Below are 22,930 nucleotides of genomic sequence, written 5' to 3'. Positions count from 1 at the left end.
AGAGAGAGCGTGCACAGAGGAGGCCCTTATGCAAGTAGCTGCGGGCATGCTCCAACAGAGCAAGTGATCTACCGGGTGCGTCACTGAGTCGTGTTGGTATTTCCATCCAAGGGCCGCCCTAGCTCTTCCACGGCACGCCCCTGTGTTTGGTAATAAGGGTGCTCAGAGTGGATCGCTGCTGGGTGCAGGCCAGCTGTGTAAGTGCTCTGCCCCTCCTTTATGAAATAGAAGGTCTAGTCTGCGAGGTTGGTTTATGCCAGTATATATGATTGTCCTGATAAAATCAAAACAGCCATACTGAAATGTCGTTCTGATGTTAACAAAAAGGAAGTATTTTGGAATTTTCGTTTCACAGTCTATTTTGATTTTGCTCTGATACGGGATGAAAAGAAATTTGGAAATGTTGGAGTTTCCCATAGAATGGAAATTCTGAGTTTTGATCCACGCTGAAGACAGTATGTAGTATTAACTAAAGGGCTCTGCAGTCAAGCAGACAAAGATCTAACAAGATCCAATAGCTGGAATTTGAAGCTAGACAAATTCAGACCGGAAATGAGATACAATTTTTTCCAGTGAGGTAATCAACTGTTGATTAATTGTGGATAGATTCTCCATCGCTGGCAATTTTAGCATCACAATTGGATTTTTTTTTTAAACAGATTTGCCCTAGTTCAACCAGGAATTAGTTCAGTGCTATGGTCTGTTATACAGGAGGTTAGACTAGATCAGAAGTGGGCAAACTATGGCCCGTGGGCCACATCCGGCCCATGTGACCATCCTGCCTGGCCCTTGAGCTCCCAGCCGGGGAGACTAGCCCCCCGGCCTCTCCCCTGCTGTCCCCTCTCCCCCACAACCTCAGCTCGCCGTACCGCCAGTGCTCTGGGCAGCACGGCTGTGAGCTCCTGCCGGGCAGTGTGGTGGCGTGGCTGGCTTCAGCCGGGCGGCGCGGCTGCCAGACATGCTGCTCTGAGCGGCATGGTAAGGGGGCAGGGAGCGGGGGGATTGAATAAGGGGCAGAGGGTCCTGGGGGGCTGTCAGGGGACAGGGAGCAGGGGGTGGTTGGATGGGGCGGAGGTTCAGGGGGGCGGTCAGGGGACGAAGAACAGGGGAGTTGGATAGGCATGAGAGTCCCGGGGGGGCCGGTCAGGGCAGTCAGGAGACAGGGAGCAGGGAGGTTGGATAGGGGGTGGGGTCCTGGGGGGGGGGAGCGGTCAGGGGACAAGAAGCAGGAGGGGTTGCATGGGTGGGGGGTTCTGAGGTGGGTGGGAAGTGGGAGGGGACGGATAGGGGGCAGGGGTCAGGCTGCTTGGGGAGCCACAACCTTCCCTACCCGGCCCTCCATACAGTTTTGGAACCCTGATGTGGCTCTCATGCCAAAAAGTTTGCCCACCCCTGGACTAGGTGGGCACAGTGATCCTATCTGGCTTTATAATCTGTGAATCTGGGAACATGTGTTAGCAGGTCAAGGTAAGAACTATGGGGGAGCTCAGGGTTTTCCCTGTCCTTCTGACTCACATGAAAATTACAGACTGCCTTTCCTTCATTAGTTAACACAAAGTAACATCCTAACATGAGGTGAGAAAACACCTTTTTTCCGCGTGTCGATGTATCGTTGGAATGCGTCTTTTAGCTTTTTAACAAGTCTTTATCCTTTTAGTACGAGTCCAGCAAGCACCAGTATAACATGAATGAAAATGTACCAGAATAATATCAAATAATTTTCAGATTTCATTGCACATTCTCAAAGCAATTTACAAATGTTAAACCCACTTAAAAGTCTCCTGTCAGATAGGTCAGCATCATGCAAGACTGATAAAAATACACTGAAGCTCAGATTGGGGTAGCGAATTGCCCAAAGCCAGATACAGTTACCTACTCCTGGGGGAATTCTGCACCACCGCGCAATGCAGAATTTTGCAGAAATTAATGTTGTGCGCGTAGAATTTCCTTTCCCCCACAGAAATGGGGTGCAGTGCTGCTGGTCGACAGTAGGGGCTTCTGGACCTGGTAGAGCCCAGCTTGCTTATAGAAGACACTGCGGGGGGAGATGGGGGGAGCTAAAGGGTTCCCAGCAGCTCCAGTTCCCTGCATGCTCTAAGGGAAGGAGACAGCAGCGGTGTGCAGGAAACTCCACACAAGCCTGGGACCAAGCATCGGGCTGTTTCTCCCTCTGGATCCCTGGGCTTTGGGGCGCGGGGGTTTCTGGGCTAGGGCGGGCCCCGTGGCTTGGCTTTGGAGGGAGGGGGGTGGGTGGGTGGGTATCTGGGCAAGGGGGGGTCCTGTGGCTGGTCTCTAGGAGGGAGGGGGTTTGGGTGTATTGGTTGTGGGGGGCTGCGGCTGGGCTCTGGGGGGGGGAGGGGTTGTGGGTGTCTGGCCCTGCAGCTGGGCTCGGGGTGGGGGTGCAGAGAAACAGGAACTGGGCTGTTTTAGGGGTTTCTTTAACTCTCTACTCCTGGGGGAATTTTTGTGTGTGTTTGTAATGTTACAGACATACTTGCTGACAGGTATTTTGAAATAAATTTCCAAATAATTGAAACTGGCATGATTATGTAGTGTTATTTTGACAAATAAAATTTGCAGAATTTTAAAATATTGTGCACCAATTTTTTATGTTTTTGGTGCAGAACTTCTAATTTTGATGCAGAATTCCCCCAGGAGTAACAGTTAGTGGATGAGAACCAGGAGTCCTGATGCACAGTCACCCTCCTATGTTAACCTCTAGAGCACATACCCCCCTCAGCTGGGAATAGAAGCCAAGAGTCCTAACTCCTAGACCCCTTGCCCACTAGACCCCACTCCTCTCCCAGATCTGGGAAGAGAGCCCAGGTGTTCTTTCCCAGTCTCCTATGCTAACCACTAGAACCCACTTTGTTCCCAGAACTGGGAACAGAACCCAGGCGTCCTGGCTCACAGCCCCCCTGGTTTAACCACCAGAGTACCTACATTTTTACCATGTGGTAAATGCAAAATTATGCTCCCTTGATACTATAGGCTACTCAATTCTGTGCCCTGATCTCCAGTCCCTGGAGCTATTTCAGTGCTGCTTGCTTTTAGCAGCTTTCCATTCATGTTGCTTTTTGGTGTGAATTTTTGCTGCCTCAGCCCCTTCTATTCTAAATTCCTGCTTTCTGTTCAGCTGTGGCCATTATCTCTGGGATGCAACTAGCGAGGTCCAGGCAAGGAATGGTTTGATAGAGCGCTCTGTATACTACAAGATTACTACGAAAACAAATGGACTTGTGTTTCCCCACTGCTTTGTCTGCTGGTTAAAAAATGGTTTGAACAGTGAATTCATAGCTGGATTGAGTCTTGTGAGGGTGTTTTGGCTGAAAGGAGCCAGGGTTTCAAAATCAGCTCTGTACTCACAAACCAGCATTGTAATATTATTTCTTATTGCTACTACAGTAGTGCGTAGAGTCCCCAGCTGAGATCAGAGCCCCATTGGGTTAGGGTTGCATAAGGCCTTGTCTGTATGCAAAAGCTGCACCCATGTAGCTAAAGCAATCCAAGCCCCCTAGTGTGGCTGGAGCTATATTTGTGCTGATTTCCTTAAGCGAAGGGGAATAAGCTATACTGGTATAAGGCACTTTTATCCCAGTATAACTGCGTCCACCCTAGGGGTTGGACCGGTATCACTATATCAGTAAAGAAATCACTGCCTTAACCAACAGTGATATTGATACAAAATCAATGTGTAGATCAGGAGTCCCTGACTTTGGTCTGGACCCCGTTGTGCTAGATACTGTACACACACATATCAAGAGCATATCTAAATGAGAAAATAGCTCTAATTATATTTAAGATGTGATGTTAAACCATAGCAAATATCCACATTGTCCCTTTTATTTTAGGTTTAAAAGAGGTGTATTTTGGTTTAGTGTAGGGATGCAGTTTTCAAAAATGCCTAAGTCCCATTTTCAAAAGTGACTTAGGAGCCAAAGTCACATTGAAAGTCACTGAGGACTTGTTTACCTGGGGAAATTGACCGTCGTAGCCTTACAGAGCACTAGACAGAACTCCCTGTGAGGACAGCTTATTCTGGAATAAAATCCCTCTTATTCTAGAATAGAGTGTCCACATGGGGGAGTTATATTGGCATAACTACTATAGTGAAATAATTATTCCTCTGTAACTATGCTGGGAAATTTTCCTGTGTAGCTAAGCCCTTCATAGGGAGAAAATCCTGGGTACAAACGGGCTCTGTAACCTAGTACAGAAAGGCAGAACAAGAACCAATGGCTGAAAGTTAAAACCAGACACATTCCAATTAGAAATAAGAGGCCAATGTTTCACAGTGCCAGAGATTAACCATTGGAACAAACTCCCAAGGGAAGTGGTGGAGTCTCCATTTGTTGATGTCTGGAAGATGCTTTAGTCAAACCCAAGTTATTGGGCTCAGTACAGGGCTAACTGGATGAAATTCTCTGGTGGTCAGACTGGATGATCTAATGGTCCTTTCTGGACTTAAAAACTTTATTCCCCCCCCCATTTGTTGGGAATTCTGGTCCAAAACTGGGGATCCAGTTGTACAGGCAGCTGGATGGGGATGTAAAGAAGCACTTCACCCAGCCTTGCAACAAAGGGGTTAGCCTGTGCTCCTCTCCCCTGCAGGCATGACTTCTACCCTCCTGGGTTACACACGCACTGAACTGGGAGCCTCCAGAGTTCAAAGTATGAGCTACTACAACTTGAGCCGAAGAGCCAAGGCTCTGTAGCTGGCATTGTAACAGACTCATGCCCACCCACCGACCAGTGGGTTATACAAGCGTCTGTGTCCCTGCCGTGGGCAGAGAGCAGTGGTCTTTTTGTTAGCGTTCCACCTGCTTTGCAGGGGCTTTGATGAATGAGATGGATTACCCACTAGCTTGCCTAAGTGCCAGCTGTGTCCTCTGCAAAAATGATGCAGTGTTCTGTCTGACAGCAAAGCCACATCTAAGCATGAGAGAGGTTTGTGCCACTCCTGCGGTTACCATACCATGCAGTGCGCTGCCGAGGCAGGGGACCGCGACTGTGTGCTTTTTATCTTGCACGGGAATGGCACCACTGCTCTTAAGCAGCATCTTGAGCTAGGACTCCTGGATTCTGTTTCTGACCCTGAGAGGAATTATTGCCTAGTGATTAAAGCAAGGGCCTGGAAGCCAGTTCTGTTCCTGGCTCTGATAGAAAGCAATATCTTGAGGTTATGGAGGGGGCTGTGGGAGCCAGGACTCGGGGGTTCCCCTTCTTGTCTCTGGGGATGGAGTATTGTCTAGAGAAGGGACTCTGGGAGCCAGGACTCCTGCTTTCTCTTTCTGGCTGCAGTGATTAGAACAGTTCTTTCCTCAGCTCTCTCCTTGACTTGCAGTTTGACCTGGTTTGAGACACTTATTGTTGTCCAAATCTCTGTTTTATGTTCCACATTGGTGAAAAATGGCTAATACATGTCTATCCTTGGGAAGCAGTGTTGCCTAGTGGCTAAAGTACTGGATTGGGTCTTAGGAGACTAGTTCTGTTCCCGCTCTGCCACTGGCCTGCTGGGTGTCCTTGGACAAGGCATGGCCCTGCTCTGTGTCTCAGTTTCCCCACCTGTAAAATGGGGATAATGATACTGCTTTCCTCTGTAAAGGGCTTTGAGATCTGCTGATGAAAAGCATTACTAGAGAAGGGCTAAGGACTATTTGAGATAGGTTGAATCCAGGTCCAAACTCCTCCTAGATTAGATCCAGCGCCTTAACAATGGCATCTTAAAAATGCGACCGCTACAGCTTGTGAAAGTTCCTGGTGCTGTGGCACACTCTGTCCAAAGAGCTGGCGAATTAACCTTGTGAATGTAGTGTCAAACCACATCTGTTGTCACCAGTCTTGGTTACCTTTGGCAGCAGTGCTATCCGTGTGCTAGGATGATAGGAATAGCCACAGTGGATCAGACCAGGGGTACATCTTGCCCAGTATCCTGTCTTCTGCAGTAGCCAGTACTGTAAGCTTCAGAGGAAGATGCAAGAAGTTGGGAATAATTCCCCCACCCCACAAAAAATTCCTTCCTAACCCTTGTCAGCTAGAAGTCAGTTTATGCCCGAAACGTGAGAGTGGGAAGGATGGTTTTGTGGGCTGAGATTCAGAAAGTCTGCCACTGACTCCTCATTTGAACTTGGGCAAAACATATCCCTGCTCCATGCCTCAGTTTCCCCATCTGTAAAATGGGATAATGACCCCGATTTCTTATGTAAAGCACTTAGATAATGCTCCTGCCACCCTCAAAGATGTTGGTGTTTTAAGCATTTCTAAAGGAAGGATGGCTTTTTGAAGTGAAATGGCACTTAAGACGCCGGGGTTCTCACCTAACTCTGCCCCTGTGAAGGGCAGTGCTTTTGTAGCTAAGGCACTGGACTGGGATTCACGAGATCTGGGTTCGATTCCCGGTTTTACCACAGATTCCACATGACCTAGGGCAAGTCACTCCCCTCCTCTCTTGCCTCCGTTTCCCCATGTGTAAGATGGGGAGAATGGTACTTTCCTATCTCACAGGCCAGAGGGAGTTGTGAGTGACTATGAGATGCCCAGATATGATGCCCATGTGAATAGGTAGACAGAACCTGAAGGGAATGCCAGGTAATTGTAATTGTCCTCATTGTTATTTATTATGCATATTGCGGTTGTGCCATGGGCCAGCACCTCATTGCACTAGGCACTGTACAGACACAGATCAAAAAGCCTCATCCCTCCTTTCTTTCCAATAAGTCCAGTAGCAGTCATCCGGCTCTTTACATGAGTGGACTGTGACGTCTTAAAGTCGCAAGTACCTGCCCTTTGGAAACTCCGTGCCTGGCATCTTCCCTCTGTTTGTTTTTGACAGGGCTAATGGTGCAGAATGATTTAGTGGTCTCTGTGCTGTAACCAGCCAGATGGTGTTTTTGCTAACTGCACAAATAAACACGTCAGGCTGTCGAGTAGGCGAAAAGGGTAGTGACTCTCCCTCCCACCCCCTCGCCCCCGACATTTACCCAAGGGCTGGATCGCAGGCTCAGCGCTTCAGCAAACACGTCTGGAAACAAATGCCAAGTGCAGGTGTCCTGCCAGCCATGCAGCAAGAGGCAGGCTCAGTGGTGCCCGCTGGAAGGGGACCAGGGGTGGTCATCACATGAAAGGCACTTGGTGTTTTCCAGGGGGATTTACATATACTCGGTGCAGTTATTTACAGCAGAGCAAAGCAGGGTGTAAATCACTACCCGCTTGGACTGGGAGCTTGTCTTGCTCTGATTTCATCGGACACATCTACACAGCAATTAAACACCAGCAGCTGGCCTGGGTCAGCTGACTTGGGCTCGCAAAGCTCAGGCTGCGGGGCTGTAAAATTGCTGTGTTGATGTTCAGATTCATACTGGAGCCTGAGCTCTGGGACCCTGCGAGGGGGAGGGTCCAAGAGCCGAGGCTCCAGCCAAACCCGGATGCCTACATAGCAGTTTTTAGCCCACAAGCCCGAGTCAGCTGACTTGGGCCAGCCGGGCCAGTGCCTAGGTCTTTTATTCCAGTGTAGATGTACCCATAGATTACGAGGCCAGAAGGGCCCACTGTGATCATCTAGTTTGACCTCCTGTCTAATATAGCCCATAGGATTAATTCCTGTTTGAACTGGAGCAGATCTAGCGCACAGTGTAAGGGAGTGTGCAAAGTGCAGGGTATTGTTTCTGTTCTCAAGAACTGGCACTGCAAAGAAGCAAAGTCAGACAAATGGTAGGAGAAAGGGAGACAGCCTGCAGAGCAATTAGAGGGATCACCATGGCATGCAGTCTATTAGTTATTATGGGTATTCAAGTAGCATCTAAGGGTCCCACCTGAGATCAGGGCCCCTGTTGTGTCAGGCACTGTATGGAAACCCCCGACTGATGTTGGGAACCCCCCATCATGCTGGCCGCTACACTGATACCTCCAGCCAAGATTGGGGACCCTGTTGTGCTTGGCATTGCACAGAATTATCTGGGCCAGCCTGTTTACCCTTTTTAAAAATTGGTCCAACATGAGGTTTCTTCCAGTTTTCTGGAACTTCCCCAGTGCTCCTAGACTTATTGAAAATCAACATTAATGATGCAGCAGGCTCCTCAGCCAGCTCTTTTAAAACCTTTGGATGCAAATTATCTGGCTCTGCTGATTTAAAGATGTCTAACTTCAGTAGCTTCTGTTTAACATCCTCCAGAGATACTAGTGGAATGGATAGAGTGTTATCATCACCATGTGATAAGACTATATCATCTGTTTTTCCCTCCAATACAGAACAGAAATATTTATTGGGAACCGCCGCCAATGGGAGCAACACCTGCGGGCAGAGGTGCAGCTAGGCAGCTCTGCACACTACCTCCGTCCCCAGGCTCTGCCCCTGCAGCTCCCATTGGCTGCAGTTCCCGGCCAATGGGAGCTGCGGAGCCAGCGCTTGGGACGGGGTGGGAGCAGCATGCAGAGCCGCCTTGCCACGCCTCTGCCTAGGAGCAGCAGGGACATGTCGCCGCATCTACCCAGATGTTTTGGCTCATAATTGTTTTCAGCTTTGTGAAATTGGCCTTGTTAAAGCACCACATATATATATTTATTATGCCTGCACATTATAAATGTACCTAAGCTTGTACCATTCATTTTTATTTCTGTGATCAGTTCTTCTTTATCTGTTAGGACAAGATCTAATAAGAGTTCCCTCATGTTGGCTGCAACACTTTTTATGTTAGGAAATTTTCCTCTATAATGTTTAGAAGTACTGAGGATGTTTTAGTACTGGTAGCATGAGACCGTAGCTTGTCTAACTCAAACTGAAGTCCCCCATGATTATGCAAGTTTTTGCCTTACACATTGTAGATTGGTGTGTAATGAGGCAGTCACCCTGTTCCCTAGTATGATTTGGTGGTCTGTAGCAGACACTTGTACTTTATCGGTTAGGGTTATTGATTATTCAAAATAATTTTCTTACACATTTTCAATGACTTGGAAACAGGTAATGCCATTTGTGACATAGAGTGCCACTCCCCCTCCCCTTCTGCCCACTGGATCCTTCCTAAATAGGTTATAACCAATGATTTTAACATTCCAATTATATGAATCATCCCATCAGGTTTCAGTAATAGCAACTAGATCAAATTTATGCCCATAAATGAGCCATTCCAATTCCTCGTTTGTTACCCAGGCTCCTAGCATCGGTATATAGGCAATTCAAAAATTTCTTCTCCATGTCCTTTGGTTCCTTTATTTATTCTGTTCCCAACATCTTGATTTTGTGCTGGGTGCTTATATCTTCCCTCTTTTTACCCTCCCATTTTGTTATTAGTTTAACCCCGTGCTGACTGCTAAAGCCAACCTGTCCTCGAAGAGATTGGTCGTCCTCCTACTGAGGTGGAGGCCATCCAAACTATACAGCTTCTTTCCCATAAAAGTTTGACCAATGTTCCCCAAAACCAAAACCCTCCACCACTTACCTAGCCAGCGGTTCACTTCCTGAATCTTCTGCTTTCCTTCGCTCATGGGAAGGAAGGATCTCAGAGAAGATAGCTTGGATTTTCTTTTTCTTCACCACACTTCTGAGTTTCCTGAAGTCATCTGCTATATGCAAGATACTCTGTGACACAGTGTCATTAGTGCCTGTATGAACCATTGCCAGTGGAACCTTGCCCGTCAACTTCAGAAGCCTATCCAGTCTTAGAGTGACATCCGGGAATACAGCACACTGTCCTATTGTCTGCCTGTCCCTTGCAGAATGTTCTTTCAGTTCTTCTGAAAGAAGATGAAGTTTGAGGGGGAAGCCTTATGCCAGGCACTGCACAGACCACTCCCGCAGGTGGAGTTCGGGGCCCCCCATTATGCCGAGTGCTGCACTGTTACAGAGAATATATAACCTAAATAGACAAGAGGTGTGGGGGAAACTGAGGCACAGAGTGGGGAAGTGACTTGCCTAAGGTTACTGAGCAGGTCACTGCCAGAGCTGAGAATAACCCGGGTGTTCTGAGTCCCAACCCAGATTCAACCTTCCTCTCTTCCTTCCTGCCTGACTGAAGAAGACTGTGTTCTCACAATCATATGTTTCATATATGAAATGTAATTCAACAGCTTGAGATTTGTTCCCCAGGGCACAGGACCGGCCCCAAATATCCTCCATCTCTGAGCTTTGCTTGTTACAGGAAGGGGCTTGTGGGGGATGCGCCTACCCATTAGACTGGCTGTGAAAAATTCACCTAGGCATAGGGATAGCACCAGGTCTAGGTGTCATCCCCTAGTGCGGAGTCCTGCAAAAAAAACCAAGGGGGTGAGGGGTTGTTTGCTGGAGATCTGTTTTGACTGGCATTCACAGGAGATCTAATCTGACTGGTTTATGGACAGCCAAGGTTCAGAACCCATCATCCCAGATGGAATGAGCAATCAGGCTTTATGCCTGGCACAGCAGTGTTATGTACAGGAATCCCTTTAAATAGCTTGTGAACCCTCTAGTGGTGCTCATTGTGTTCTGTGTCTCAGAACCCAGCCAGAGCAGCAGTGTGTCTAGGTTTGAGCATTATATATATATAGGGAGCAAACGTGGTTACTCTGTTTGAGTCCCATGCTTCCAGTACCATGGCTGCTTGCATTATCACCTTTCCACTCCTCCCCTTCCCGCTCCCAGGGTTAATGCCAAATATTTTGAAGCATCCCACGTCCTTGGCAGGTCCCCTTCTCCCTAGTACAAAGGAAGCAGGTGCGGACGAAAGGGAAACATCAACGGGATCTATGCTGTGCTGGTGAACCACAGCTGTTTCCCGGTGCTGTCACTTTCTGATATCCTGTCTAAATTCCCCTCTTTTCTTTCCTGAGCTGCCAGTGTCCCACTTCTCGCTGAGGTTATTTTTAACTTCACAAGACCGAGAACTATGAAATTCCAGCTATTGGGGCTGCCTCAGATTTGTGACGGAGTGGGGTGAGGGTGGATAGAGCCTGAGCAACTCTAAGGAGCTTTGGAAAGTCAAACAGACGGCAGCTCTGCTTTTATCTGTAATGGCAAAAAAATGACACCATTCATAACCTCCTTGACAGGCGGGTCTCAGACTGTACAATCCATGCTGCTAGTTGGAGACTCTGTGTTTGTTTGGTTTAGAAATACATCTGCCACAACAAGCCAGGCAGATAAGTTTGTATTACACCGTGCTAATTTTCTGTCCGCCCAACGAGTGGTTACAGCTAGCTGGCTTGCTTTCAGAACGGGAAATCGTTATAAAAAACGGCAGGAAAGCTTTGATTCCTTTTCAGAGTTGGATATATGATGAGAGAGGGTCCTGGCTCAGTTGCCATGGCGATGAATTTAACTGTTTGATGGGGATGCAAATTGAAAATCAAATTATTGTTATTACGGTCGTGCTGCACAGGTCCCACCCCTGGGATCATGTTGTGCCAGGTGCTGTGCAGGCTTCTGGCCAGGATCAGGGTCTCGTGTTGTGCGTTGGGCACTGGACAGTGTTGGGGGCTCACGTCATGCCAAGCACTGCACAGACCCACTGGCAGATCGAGGTCCCCATCATGCTGTGCGCTGCACAGAGTAGGAGACAGTCCCTGCCCTGTAGAGCTTACTGTCTAAACAGGCAAAGGAAGAATTGACAGAAGGTCGCTCACTTTGTTGCATCTGTCGGCCGAACTGATTGCACACGTCAGGGGCTCCTCGCCTTCCTCTATCTGCAGTTCCCAAGCTATCTGGGTGCCACCTTCTCATCCCCCTCTATTTCAGGGGCTCCCCGCAACTTCCTCCACCCCTTCCCTCATGCCAGGGGCTCTGTGTGCCCCCTTTCCCTCTTCCAAGGAGTCTGTGTGCCCCCGTTCCCCATTCTCCCCATATCAGGGTCCCCCATTCTCTGCGTGCCCCACCTTCTCCTCTCCAGGATTATTTATTTTCTTTCTCTCTGGGAGATAAGTCATTCAGACTGTCAATATTTTAAATGTAATTGGGAAGATGGGCACAGCTAAGGTGCAATTAGAGCTCTGGTGGAAGCTGCTGGGTCTGCTCAACAGATGACAGGGGCTCTGGGTGTCCCCCTTTCTAGTTTTCTGATTGTCATCAAAATCCAGAGGCTTCTGGCCATTGATGCCTAGAACATTCCATGAAATTTAGGAATTGATCTGATGTGGCCTTCAAAAGTTATCATGTTACAGCCAAATCCAAGTTCCGTGCAGTTTTATCCTCATTTTACAGATGGAGAAACTGAGGCCTAGCCACAGTGACACTGGGGATCTGTGACAGAGCTGGGAATTGAACCCAGACCTCCTGAGTTCTTGTCCAGCTACTTAACAATAAGATCCTTCTCTAGCCTAGTGACTACGCACCATTTAAGTCAGGGGTTCTCAAACTGGGGGCCAGAGCCCCTCAGGGGGTCGCGAGGTTATTACATGGGGGAGTGCGAGCTGTCAGCCTCCACCCCAAACCCCACTTTGCCTCCAGCATTTAGAGTGGTGTTAAATATATTAAAAAGTGTTTTTAATTTATAAGGGGGTCACACTCAGAGGCTTGCTATGTGAAAGGGGTCACTGGGACAAAAGTGTGAGAACCACTGATTTAAGTTCTATAGAGAGGGATTTCGTGGAGCATAGGCCGCATGCTGGACCTTTGCACAAGGGTAAATTTCACCCAAAGTGCATGCTGGGACATGGTTACAGTCCACGGCTAGAGTCTGCTGCAGGGGTCAGTCCAGTCCCTTGCCTAAAGGCTGCAGTGGGAGGCTCTGGAGGTGAGACCTGGCTAGGTGTGAAGCAGACAATCATCTGTGTTGACTTCTCACAAGGTTGTGTCTTGTAAGCATACTGTGTTCCCCAGAGCTCGCACAAGCCATAGATTCTCAGATCATAAGGCCAGAAGGGACCATTGACCATCTAGTCAGACCTTCTGTGTAACACAGGCCATAGGCCAGCCCTGAATGAATTCCTGTTGGAAGTAGAGCAGATCTTACAGAAAAACATCCAGTTTTGAATGGACAATTGCCAGTGACGGAGAATCCACCACGGCCCTTGGGAAGTTGTGGGAATAGTGAATGACCCTCGCTGTTAAAAATTTGTGCCCTGTTTCCAGCCTGAATTTGTTTAGCTTCAACTTCCAGCCCTTGGATCTTCTTAGACCTTTGGCTGCTAGACTGAAGAGACCTTCATCCAATTTCTGTTCCCCACATAAGTACTTATAAGCTTGGAGTCTCTGACTAGCAGGCCTGGTTTCCAGCCCTTTAGTCATTCTCCTTTGCCAGCCCTGCAGTCAGTGCAGGGTTAACACGCGCACAGCAGCACTCAAAATGTTTGAGCCCAGGAAAGCTGCTGATTCCTCATTTCACAAAGCCCAACTCCCTCATTTGAAGCATTTCACAATTCTCCTTCATGTGCTGCTAGCTTGGGTGATTAACAGGGGTTTTATTTAACGCTGGGTGGCCGGGCCGCTGTTTTGTTGAACAGCCGAGTGGGGGGTGGGGTGGAGAGCTATGCTTGCAGCCTTTCAAAGAACCAAGAAAGCAGGATTCCATAGGGTGTAATTCACTGCACTACTTTGCTGCCCAAATCATCATCTGAGGTTTTCACTGTCTTACTATTTATAATTTGGTCTTATTATTTATAGTAGGCCCCCACTGAAATTAGAGCCCCTATTGTACCAGTTGCTGCACAGCCACCTCTCCCAACCCCCCCACCCCGACCTGACTCCCAGTCCCCCTACCCTAAGCAGTAGACCCCAGTCCCGTCCCAGAGCTGGGGATAGAAGCCAGGAGTCCTGACTCTCCATCCTGGACTCTTCCTGCAAGGCAGTCCTTCCCTCGGCTGTCAGGTCCATGCCAAGTTGGGTTCACAGGAAATTTGCCTGTGAGAGAGAGAGAGGTCACTGCTGGGCAGGGTTATCAGCGCATGTGGAGGGGTTGGCAGAATGGCACAAGCTGCCCCCCACCCCATCCTTCCAGCAGCTGCCACACGAGGGTCTGGAATGCGACCGTGGTGTTATTCTTGGCCGCTTATGACGTGAATGCCTGCCTGTTTGTTCTGGTCGGCAGAATCTCCTTAACAAGAGCCTCACTGCCCTGCTCTCCCCATGCTCTGAACACTGATCCCCCTCTTGCACACTCTCCACACTCCCATTTCCCCCTGCTCTGCACACTCATACATTAGCTCAGTGCCGGTATCTCTGTCAGGGCATGCAGGCTCTGGCATCCCACAGCGTGCACCTCTGCTTCCATCCCCATGATCTTGTCTTATCCTTGGCAAATTTCATGTCCCTCCAACATTGAGCTGCAGTGAAATCAGGTGTAAGCCTTTCAGGGTTAAAGCTAGGGAGCATGGGGGACACCCCCTCACACAGAGGGGAGCTGCCACTCTCCCTACCTCCTTCACCCAAACCCTTATCCGCTGGGAGAATCCCTAGCTGATATCCTATTCCGGGGTCTGTCCTGGAGATAGAGGTCGGATGGGATCCATCGCCCAGCAAGGGAGCAGAGATCCAGCTTACAGAGAATGGAAATGACTTTCACAAGATCACTGAGCTGGGGATAGGACCCAGGTGTCCTAATTCACAGCCCTCCGCTCTAACTCATTAGATCTCACTCCCGCCCCAGAGCTGGGAATAGACCCCTGGAGTCCCGACTCCCAGGCCCCTGTGAACTGTGCAACACCCAAAAGTGTGCACCCTAAAGGCTCAGAAACCAGAATGCAATTTTTTAAAACACTGTCATAATTGTGAAGTCAATCTTGTGATTTTTGGAGCCTGGCTTATTATCTTTGAACCATTCAGTGTTGGAGAGACTATGAAGGCAGGTGTTTGGATGCAGCCCAAGCACCAGCGGCCGGGCTTGCACCAGTTTGGCAAGCAAGAGTGGCTTGTCCGGTGAATGACATGTTTCCCAGCCTGCTTCTGCTTGGCTCCTGTGCTGACGGGAAGCGAGGCTGTTCCCTTGGGGATGCATGTGGGCTCTGGGTTCCATGATGAATGTTCCCATCTATTGTTATTTGTTGTTGATGATTATAGCCATTTTTTCCCCAGTTTAATCAGGAGGGGTAGCTGGGGTTCATAGATTCCATAGAGTTCAAGGTCAGAAGGGAACATGTAGTCTGACCTCCTGTGTAGTTCAGGGCATTAAATTTCATCCAGTTACCCCTATATTGACCCCAATGACTTTAGAAGAGCAAAGCATTTCAGTCCTCAAGAGTCTAAACAATTGTGTGCCCCAGGCAGAGACCGAGGGTCCCCCATTGCCTGAGGCTCCTACAGTGGCAGGGATTTGATGAGATGAGATATGCCCCCAGCAGGCGAACTGCATCCCATGCTGCAGAGGAAGGTGAAAACCCCCCAGGGTCCCTTCCTGAAAAGCATCTGCCTCCTGTCAAAATACCAGCTGCTCAAAAGCCAACATATTTACATTTGGAGATGCTTATGCTTCAGGTGCATCACATCCCCATTCTCCTTTATGGGCTAGGGTCCTTGGTCAGAGTACATCTCCCATGATGCACCTGACCAGGGACTCCCATGGTGTCTTTCCAGGAGGAGAGAGCATTGTGCATCCTGGGAGATGTAGTCTGACCAGGAAGCCCAGCCCATAGAGAATGGGAACATGAGGCACCTGAAATATAACTGTCATGAGGCGCTGCAGCAGCTCAGCAAGAAGGGAGACCATGGTGCATTGTGGGAGATGTAGTGTGATCAGGGACCATAGCCAGGGCCAATGCACATTGTGAGTGAAGGCAGAGAGCTAGCACAAAGCCCCCGACACCAGGGCCCTGATCATGCATTAACTTATGCAAGTGCATAAGTTTACTGTCACATGTAGATCCAGCATGTGCATAAATGTATGGAGAGTTGGGACCCAGCTAAGCAGGGCTAGTTGGTGCATGACCTCTTATTTGCTTCTCTTGGAAATTTATCCTAGGCTGGTAAATGACCAATGGATTGTTTCAAAGAGCCAGCACTTCATCAGTTGTTTCCATATGCTTTTCCAACATCCGTCTCTTTCTCCCCACCCTTGCAGATCTGAATTGCCTCCAGCTCTCTGCGTGCTGCTCCCTGGCTCTGAAAATGCCTCTGTCCATCCCCCACTTAGTCTGCCGGTGCTGCTTTTGGTGCAGAAGTGCCACACAACGGGCATTTTCTACCACACTCTCAAACTGGTGAGTAGATGAAATGTGGTGTTGGGGCACCAGGGCACCATCTCCTACTATGTCTGCCTTTCAGTATCTCTTTTTTGGGTTATGCTTTCTTACTCTGCTTTTCGTGGAGGGATGAGAGTAAAGCAACACGCAGCATAACATAAGTCCTTCCTAGGGGCTGCACCTGTTTAACTAAAACCTGATTGGCTTGCAAAGACTCCAGCCAAATTAACAAGATTTATATCACAAACAAAAGGGCAATGGGAGAAGACAGTAAAAACATCAGTGTTTCATCCCCCTTCCGGGCCTGTGCAACTAACAACGGAAAGGGGCTTACGTCTGCAAGTTTATGGAGATGACATATACACAGCTGGGAAATGTTAGAGACACATGCAAACATGCCTGGTCCAGCGTGTTACTAATGAATCTCCTGTTCTAGAGAGAAAGAGACTCATCCATTCACTCTTGATTGTGTGTGCACACACTTGCTCTCGCACACGGACACTGGGTTACTAATAAATCTCTCCTTCAAGGAGGACCAACAGATTCATTCTCTTACCCATGCACTCGCTTGCTCACACTATTACACATTCACTCACCCATTCACTTGTTCACAGTCTCTTACCCTTACATACACTTGCTCCTGCACATGCCCACACATGCGTTTGCTTGTTCAGACACACACTCATTCACTTACACATATGTTCCCTCACAAATATTTACACATGCATTGGCTCGCTTACTCACATGTTTGCTTGCATTTGCATAAACACGCTTGTTTACTCACTCTGACACATGAACTCATTTGCTTACACACATACACACAGAGGCCCTGATGACTGGGTTATTAATGAATCTTCTGCATCTCAAGAAGAACTGGGACACACGCACACACACACTCTCTCTCTCTCTCTCAAGTAGCACAACCCAGTTAGTTCCCCCGCTCCCTCAGAATGACCTTGCTCGATACCTATCACTTTGGAAATCCCAGAGCTGTATTTCTTTCTTCACCCAATATCAGCTCCATCTATAAATGCCTCACACCAGTAGCCATGGCCCTGTCTGCCAACCTAGCAACAAATAGCCCTGGCACAAGCCCATGTGCTTGTGCCCCCCTCCCTGTTTTGGTTAATCACTGCACCCCCTGATGTTATTGTGACCTTCCCTCCCCTAGTGCAGCTAGAGGAGCCGGTTTCCATCTTAGGTCGGTGACTGACACCCCCCCCCCCAAGCCCTTGATACCCCCCCTACTCCCCCTCTCCCTCCCCCTCCCCCGTTTGGGCGCCCTCCTCCCCTGCCTGCAGCCTAGCGGGGAGGAGTGGTTGACTTACTTCCCCTTCCCCCACCCCCCTTCTCTGGTGTGTTTTCCCCTTCCTCTCTGCTCATTATGGAGGGGACCATGGCGGGCGAGACCCCTCAGGTAGGCCCCGCCGCCCCTCCCCCGCCTGCCCCCCCGACAACCCCCTTAGCCTCTACCTCAACCGTCGCTGCCAAACCACCTGCCACTGCCCCCGCTGAGGCATAGGCAGGCGATGAGGTGACCTCCGCTGCTGCCACGTCCCTCGCCCCCTCCGATTCTGGGGGAGCCCCCCCCCCCCGGCTGGCAGAAAAGGCCAGGGCAAAAAGAAAGGAAAGAGCCCCGCTAAGAAAACTGGGCCCTCCATGGCAGGGGCTGCCCCCACTGCTGCGGCCCTGCCATCGGCCGCGGCGTCCCTCACCGCTGTTCCCTCCACCAGCTCTGCGGGTGTCCCTACCCCGGCCCCCAGGGTGTATGCCCAGGTGGCGGCAGCTCCCCCGCCTGCCGCTACATCATCTCGTCCATCCACCGCTTCTGCTTCCATCTATAGCGGCCAGGGCCCCTAAGCACGACGTCCGTTGCCTCCTGGTGCCCGCCTCGCCCCACGTGGAGACCTATGTGCGGGCGTTGGCGAGGGTGGTGGGGCCCACGGCCATCATGGCGGCCTCCAAAATGTATGGCAAGGTTGTCTTCTTCCTTGCCTCGGAGGCCACCGCCCAGGAGGTGGTGGAGAAGGGTCTGGCGGTGGGGGGCGTGTTCGTCCCCCTGGAGATGCTGGAGGATCTGGGTGTCCGTGTAGTCCTCACCTCCGTTCTTCCTTTCCTCCCCAATGTCGCCCTGCTACCTGCCCTTTCTACCCTGGGGAAACCAATAAAAAAAAAAAAAAATAGCCCTGGCACTTTCTGCCAGAAGACAGGCCCACTGATGTGCCCTGGTAGCGATGGTGTGAAGATGGCACGGTGTCCTGAGAACCACAGCAGCGTGGGACATAGCCAGGGATGGTTTGGGTGAGAGGTGTGTATATTTAGGCTAGGGTTTATGTACCCCTGGAAATTCATGCATGTCAGGTGTCTAATTCCCGTAGGTTTCCTAGTATTGTTGGCAGACCAGAGCTAAGCCCTGTGGGCTGAAGGGGTTCCTGGGTTGGAAATGCAGGCACTAGGAAATCAGTTGCAGGCTTTGTGTGTCAGAGACAGGTAGCCAGGGGAAATAGTCTTGAATGGGACCCTGAGAGGGAGCAGAGAGACAGAGCTTCTTGGGCACAGAGCCCACGGGAGGGGCAGACGTGGGGCTTTTGCAGCAAGGAGCCAGTCTTCTGTTCGTTGTATCTGCTGCATTCAGGGAAACAGGACTTTGTGCCCTTTCTTTGCAAATAAGCCAGCTTGTATCAATTATAATAATAAATCCCTAGCCCTTATCTAACACTTTTCATCTATTCATCTCAAAGTGTTTTGCAAAGGAGATCAGTAGCATCATCCCCATTTTACAGATGAGGAAACAGGCACAGAGAGTGGAAGGGATCTGCCCAGCAGGCCCGGGGCAGAGCAGGGAATAGAACCCAGGTGTCCTGAGTCCCCACTCCAGTACTCTGTCCACTAGAACACAGTGCCTTAAGTCTCCAGAACAGACCGGACTCATAGCAACATTGACTTCTCCTCCTAACAGAAACAGCCCTGCGGGGCTCTGGAGAGTGGAGAAGCACTCTGACTGAAGGGACAAGAGCATCAATCTTTATTGTCTCATTCCAGTGTCCCCATCACCAGCGGTCTGGGGGGGTCCTGGCAGAGAGCCGTGGGCTCTGACCTCCTCTTTCCTCCCCATAGAGTTCCTCCAGTACAGACATATTGGGGACGAGGGAAACTTGCCATTCCACTGTCCTTGTGCCCCGGCGCTGGCAGTCCAGCCCCGGTGGCAGGTCTGTAGCCCAGATCCTACACCCTGCTTTGGCTGAACGAGGAAGGAATTGGAACTGGCTCACTGGTACAGCCACGGGGACTCAGAGAGATGAGCGTACCTGTGCATTCTTTCCCCTAGGTCTGTCCGCAGCAATTACTATGACCTGCTGGGAATCAGGCAAGATGCCACCATGGAAGAGATCAAACAAGCCTTCTTCGCCAAGTCAAAGAAGGTACGGGATGTGGCTCTTGCTATGCCAGTGTTTGTCATTGTGGGCCTGGCCTGGATAACAGGGTGTGAGAGCTGGCAAAGGCTGGGGCACTGCATCCTGGCACAGCACATGCCTGTTTTAGTGGTTAAGCTTAAGGCCAGGGAGTCAGGATCCCTGGGTGATGTTCCTGGCTCTATAAGGGGAGTGTGGGGAGTCAGTTTCTGTTCTGGCTCTGAGAGGAAGTGGGTTAGAGTAGTAATAAGAAGAATGACAGTAAAACCTTATCTAGCACTTTTCATCAATAGATCGGGGCTGGAAGTCAGAACTCCTGGGTTCTCTTCCCAGCTCTGGGAAGGGTGTGGGCTTAATACATGGTACTGGTAGACCCTCGCCAGTTAAACAAATAGGGTATGGAGCTTCCCCACTTCTCCATCCTTCATCTAGCCCTTGCCATCTCTGCTGCCAGTTCCCATCAGCCACCAGAGCAAATAAATGATGATCGATTCTGCTTGGGATATTTGACCCTCTGTGACCTCCACTCCCACTACTAATGGGGCCCCTGTGTTACGCAAGCAGCAAATGGTACCGGGAATGCAGGAGCCTGTGCTGAGCTGGGGGAGGATCCCAGCCCAGCCAAGGCAATTGTCAACACCCCATCTGTTTGGAAATCACATGGAACTTCCTAGCAAAAGTAGGCTTGAAAAAGCTTTCCTCCTACCATTAACTCTTTGCATCCTGATGCCTTTGAGCGTTAGATACATTTTGCCATTCCCCTTCCTCCCTGAAGAGGGCACTGCTGGGCAGGAAGTGTTCAGAGCAGGATGGGGACCCGGTGTTGCATTCCCAAAGGGAAGAGGCAACTTTTTAGTTGGTTTTCCAATCTGGTGCAGAGTGTGTGTGCACACGTGTGTGTGTGTGTGAGAGAGAGAGAGAGAGACATCAAGAGATGCAGAATAAGACTGGAATTAAGATGTACATTTTTACCAGTGAGGAGAATTAACCACTGGAACAACTACCCAAGGGATGTGGTGGATTCTCCATCACTAGGAATGTTTAAATCAAGATTAATGTTTTTCTAAATTATCTGCTCTAGTTCAAGCAGCTAGTAATTCTGGGATGTCCTATGGGCCTGTATTATACAAGAGGTCAGATTAGATTATCACAGTGGTACCTTCTGACCTTAAAAATCCATGAGTCTACCACTTCCCATGGAAGTTTGTTCCAACGGTTCATCACCCTCCCTGTTAAAAATTTGTGCCTTTCTAACTGGAATGTGTCTGGCTTTAACTTCCAGCCATTAGTTCTTGTCCTGCCTCTCTCTGCTATGTTAAAGAGCCCTTTAGTACCCAGGATTTCCTCTCCATAAAGGTCCTTATATGCTGTAAGCAAATCTAGTCTTGATCTTTTTGATAAGTTAAACACATGAATCTCCTTAAGTCTTTCACTGTACGTTTTTTTCCCTGCCCTCCATTCATTTTTGTGGCTCTTCTCCACCCTGCTCTGACGTCAGCCCAGTTCATTGTTAAGCCCCTCAAAGCGCCTCTGACCTTTCCTGTTAGAGGACGCCCAGACACTGCTCCAAAATATCCTCCTGCTTGGGCACCAGCTATGGCTTTAGCATTTGATGCCTGCTCCACTGCTCCCAGCTGGCCTTGGAATTTCCTCCTTGGCTATCATCCCCACACACACCTTGTGAACACTCAGCCCCAGTTGTTAGTCACCATCGGAGGAAATCTGGCTGAACCTTATCACAGACGCTTGCATGCATTGTGTGTCCAGACGACACTGACAGCAGGTGTGCAAAGACCCGGCTGTGTCTCGGCTGCATATTAGCTTGAGAATGTAGGCTCCAGCCTGAAGGCAGACGTACACACAGAATCTATTTGGTATCTCTCTCTATCTATGGTGCTTATCTGGCCCTCATCCCATAGCATCTGAGCACCTCCCAATGTCTCTCTCCCTACACCCCCCTGTAAGGCACGGCAGTGCTGTTATCCCCATTGTACAGTTGGGGAGCCAAGGCACAGAGAAGCTAAGTGACTCGCTCAAGATCACCCAGGGAGTCTGTGGCAGAGCAAGAATTGAACACAAGTCTCCTGAGCCCTAAAGCAGCAGCTTAACCACCCGGCCATCCTTCCTGTGCTTGCTCCTTGTAGAGATTTAGGTCTCAATCCTGCACATTACTGAGAACTCTGGGCCCAGGCCCATACAGAACTCAAGCATGTGCTTGCCTTTAAGTCCTGCTTGTGTCCAGTGGAACCACTCATATACTTAAGGTTGAGCATATGGTGTGGAAGCTTCCTGGGACAGGGACTGTCTTTGTTCTGTGTTTGTACAGCACTTGGAACAGTGGTGTTCTGGTCCATGACTGGGGCTCCTGGGTGGTGGCATGTAATGGGACTTCTGCTCCTAAATCAATTAGTTGGTTTCATAAATCCCACCCCATGGGTTTAAAAGAAGGGCCAGAACCCGCATGCTCTCTGATTTCTATCAAAGTAGTCCCTGGTGGAGATTGGGGGACCCATCATGTCGGGTGCTGCATGGATCCCCAGCTGTGACTAGGACCCCAGTCATGCTGGGCACTGCATGGCTCCCCAGCTGAGATTGGGACCCCACTTGAGCCAGGTGCTGCATGGATCCTCAACTGAGATCCGGACCCCAATCGTGCTGGGTGCTTCAAAGACCCAGAGTTGAGATCAGGGCCCCCAGTGTGCCAGATTATGCATGGATCCCTAGCTGGTATCAGAGCCCCCGTAGTGCTGGGTGTTGCATGGATCCCCAGCTCAGAATGGGACCCCCCTCGTGCTGGATAGTGCACAGACCCTCAGCCAAGATTTGGGCCCCAGTCTTACCAGGCGCTGTGCAGACACAGAGTGATACGGTCCCTACCCCAAAGAACTTGCCATTTAATGATACAAACGTGTGGGGGGCGGGGAGAGGAACTGAACCATAGAGTGGGAAAGGAATTTGCCCAAGGTCCCACATCGAGTCAGCAGCAGAACTGGGATAGAACCCATCTTCCCTACACCCCTGTTGCCTTAGAAATGCAGCCACCTCTGGGGTGGTACACAGCAGTTGTTGAACAGCACCACTCCACAGTAGCTGGGAATAGGAAGCTGCCAATTCTGAGTTGTCTACATGGCAAGTCCAGAAGAGTGGCATCTTAATTAGAAAAGAATGAGGAGACTTGTTTGTTTAATGTGAAATAACTGGGAGAAGATGTTAAGAAATAATAATAATGTAGTCATGCTCCTACAGAAATGTGCTCTGCTTTGCCTCTAGCTGGTGCCTTGTGTATTGTCATCAGGGCTGCTATAATTGGTTGTTTATGGCTTTATTCCCCCCCCCACACTCCCAAAAAAACCACTTTTCCCAAAATAGAAAGTTACAAATATACAAAGTAGAGTAAATGTGAGCTAAGCAAAGCCAGCCAAGTTTTGTATTACATCCAG

General features: G+C 49.6%; 1 protein-coding gene across 6 annotated transcripts in view; it reads left to right on the top strand.

The window, feature by feature from the left end:
- DNAJC4 (DnaJ heat shock protein family (Hsp40) member C4) overlaps window positions 1-22,930 on the top strand; it is a 74,561-nt gene that overhangs the window by 5,431 nt on the left and 46,200 nt on the right. For 2 of the 6 annotated variants that reach the window (XM_054036002.1, XM_054036001.1), the window contains 2 exons: window positions 15,957-16,095; window positions 19,406-19,499. In XM_054036002.1, coding sequence (XP_053891977.1) covers window positions 16,004-16,095; window positions 19,406-19,499 — 186 coding nt within the window. In that variant the 5' untranslated portion in view covers window positions 15,957-16,003. Of the gene's footprint in view, window positions 1-6,736; window positions 6,776-15,956; window positions 16,096-19,405; window positions 19,500-22,930 lie in introns of those variants that run through there. The other 4 variants (XM_054036000.1, XM_054035999.1, XM_054036003.1 and 1 more) reach the window with 3 other exon arrangements.

The sequence above is a fragment of the Malaclemys terrapin genome, chromosome 7 (genome assembly GCF_027887155.1).
Source record: "Malaclemys terrapin pileata isolate rMalTer1 chromosome 7, rMalTer1.hap1, whole genome shotgun sequence".
Lineage (NCBI taxonomy): Eukaryota > Metazoa > Chordata > Testudines > Emydidae > Malaclemys > Malaclemys terrapin.
Note: the sequence above shows the minus strand (reverse complement) of the source record. Positions and strands in the feature narration are given on the sequence as shown.